A 2,886-nucleotide genomic window follows, 5' to 3' on the forward strand; every position below is an offset into this window, starting at 1 on the left:
GCGGATCCTGTTAGTCAAAGATAAGAGTTTTGCACAGAACTAAATTGCATAGATATTTTATTTTATTTTTATTTATTTTTTACTGTGAAATGTGGAATCTATATGAATTAGATGAATATATATATATATATATATATATATATATATAGGCTACTATATTTCAAATTAAAATTCAGAACTGTAATTATCAATATTTTAATCTGCTCAAATGCAAAGTTCCAGACCCATTCATTATTGGATTACTACTATCAATACTATGGAAATTACAGTGTCACTTCTCGCCATGTATTTGAACAAATCACAGCTTCAGTAGAATAAAAATCCATCCAATCAGCACAAGCTTCCCCCAAAGCCCCGCCTCCCTGACAGTATTAATTAGTTTGGGCTTTGCTGTCCTCAGACACTGAGGAGACTGTGAACTCTGAAACCGTACAAGGACCACTGTGTGTTTGAACGCTGCATTTTAAACTGTCAATATGGTTGATGCTTTTTGTGCAACTTGGAAACTGGTTGACAGCCAGAACTTTGATGAATACATGAAAGCACTGGGTAAGTAAAAATAAGATATTATTTTGCAGAAAGACAGAAAACACTTTGCACGTGCAAGGTGCAATAGCACAGTCTGGTGTTTAATTGCATGAAATTTTCTGTACATTTATAATAATAGTTTTGTTCTGTCTGTAATGTTTTCTGATTTTTTTATTTTTATATTTTTTATTCCACAGGTGTTGGTTTTGCCACCAGGCAAGTAGGCAATGTTACCAAACCTACAATTGTCGTCAGTCATGAGGATGACAAAGTTGTGATAAAGACGCTGAGCACCTTCAAAAACACTGAGATTTCTTTCAAACTAGGAGAGGAGTTTGACGAAACCACAGCAGATGACAGACATGTAAAGGTTTGTGTGTGTTTTTTTTCTTCTATTTTTTATTTTTTTTAATTCACTGATGCATGCGGTGTCCAGAGCAAATCTAAAATCAAACATTTTACAAAACAATTTATTGAGTTTTGATTATTATATTGATTATTAATTTTACAAAGTACTTTTGGCAGGTTAGGTCTGTTTTTACCTTCCATGAATTTGACCATATAATAATCATAAAGCACTACTAAAAATACCAACTTTCATCTTTTTATCTCATTTCAGTCCACTGTAACCTTGGAAGGAGACAATCTTATCCACGTTCAGAGATGGGACGGCAAGGAGACTAAGTTTGTTAGAGAAATCAAGGATGATAAAATGATTATGGTAAGTAGCATTATTAGTATTAATTTAGAATTTTAAGATATTTAATGTTTCTAAATTTTCTGTCCTCGTCTCTGCTGTTTCCAGACCTTGACCTTCGAGGGTGTGCAAGCTGTCCGCACATATGAAAAGGCATAATGTCAAACGAAGTAATGCTTCAGTATTACCCTGGCAACTTGACAATATTACAAGGGAATTTTTACATTGTATTCTCAACTGAGTTTTCCCCTTTTTAAGATGTGAGACATTTTTTGTAAGACCTTTTATATAAAATGCACATTGTGAAGTTTTTTGAACATTGCAGAATGTCTTTAATGTTAGTGGATTGTATAATTGAGGCCTGCCTTTGTGTCAAATTGAATGAAATACACACATTTGATCAAAAACTGACTCTGTTTCTTGCTTTCTTATGCAAACGCTTTAGTTTTCTCCATAGTCTGATAATAAAGGAAGTATAGTTGTAATATTTGTCACATGAACAAGACAGTATATAGCACTTTCTTTATGCATACATCATTTCCTGAAACAGAATTGAGAACTAAGAACTTTACATTTATTTAAATCACAAACATAATTTTAAATAATATCAAAATAATTTTGTATTAATAAATTAAATTCATATTTAAATTGAAATTACATAAAACAAACTGCATATAGAATAAAAGAATGCATTTAAATAATTTTCTCTGAAGTGAACAATGCCTAGTTTGCTTACATGTTCCTAATAGAAGATCTTATTGCTCTTTTATAGTAAATTATATCATTTCATCCAGTGCTGTTTAGGAATCTTTTGGAGATGTTAAAAGTGAAAGGTTTTTTCATAGATGAGAAATTTACACTGTAGTTAAACTATTGAACCCAGCCGTTGCTCCGAAGCACCATTGCTGTAAGTTTAGCCTTCTATTTGCTCAAAGATCCCATACTTGATTTTGTGCCATAAACCCACATAAAACCTTAGAAACCAAACAAATAATGTATTAATTAAATATAATTTATTCTATAACCATAAGGTACTGCACAGACCTGGGTTTACATGTCATTTAGTTTCATTACACATAATCCAGTCCGATTACGGACTGTATCCTTAAGTACTGGGATGATGACCATAAGGTATTAATGATCAGCCATTTCTGTGTTTCAGATGCTAATTAGATTTTGACTTTGAGAGTCGACGCTGGGCCGTTTTAATCCACTGAGCGGATGGCCAACACACTCGAGTCATATCTGAGAAGATTGACTTAACCATTTACTATTATTAACCATTTCACTGTGCTAGTGTTTCAAGCGCCCACTTCAGACTGAGAACTCAATGACTTGCACAGTTGTGTGTCATGAGAAAAAGGCTGTCTAAAGTCCTGAATGACTGTTTGTTTGACTTCTGGAGCTGTTTGAACACAGGCGACAGACTATTTAAAAGACTCTTTAGTGCAGGCCACAGATATCTAAATGCCAGTCTGGGAGAAGAGCAATCCTCACTTTGTTTAATATAATGCTGGGATGAAGGATCGCGAACCCCTTTGAAAATGACCTGTAGTAACCCCTCCATAACTTGAACCTGCCAGGAGGGGACATGTTGTCACTGGGTCAAAGTTAATCTTATAATCTGTGTTGCCTTTACGTAGGAGCATCATTCGATCAAT

The 2,886-nt window shown here is 33.9% G+C and overlaps 1 protein-coding gene across 1 annotated transcript; it reads left to right on the plus strand.

Annotated features, from left to right (window-relative positions):
- The first annotated feature begins 403 nt into the window (after positions 1-403).
- fabp7a (fatty acid binding protein 7, brain, a) lies at positions 404-1,636 on the plus strand. The gene is made up of 4 exons (XM_058749077.1): positions 404-549; positions 726-898; positions 1,148-1,249; positions 1,334-1,636. The coding sequence occupies exons 1-4, from the start codon at positions 477-479 to the stop codon at positions 1,382-1,384; spliced, it is 399 nt and encodes a 132-aa protein (XP_058605060.1). The 5' UTR covers positions 404-476; the 3' UTR covers positions 1,385-1,636.
- The last annotated feature ends 1,250 nt before the right edge of the window (positions 1,637-2,886 follow it).

Source organism: Onychostoma macrolepis, chromosome 17 (genome assembly GCF_012432095.1).
Source record: "Onychostoma macrolepis isolate SWU-2019 chromosome 17, ASM1243209v1, whole genome shotgun sequence".
NCBI classification, from domain to species: domain Eukaryota; kingdom Metazoa; phylum Chordata; class Actinopteri; order Cypriniformes; family Cyprinidae; genus Onychostoma; species Onychostoma macrolepis.

Excerpts from the sequence above, each read along its gene's own strand:
- fabp7a (XM_058749077.1), top strand. The coding sequence starts at position 477 with ATGGTTGATGCTTTTTGTGCAACTTGGAAACTGGTTGACAGCCAGAAC. Across the intron at positions 550-725 it reads TGAATACATGAAAGCACTGG|GTGTTGGTTTTGCCACCAGG; the intron begins GTAAGTAAAAAT and ends TTTATTCCACAG. Across the intron at positions 1,250-1,333 it reads AGGATGATAAAATGATTATG|ACCTTGACCTTCGAGGGTGT; the intron begins GTAAGTAGCATT and ends TGCTGTTTCCAG.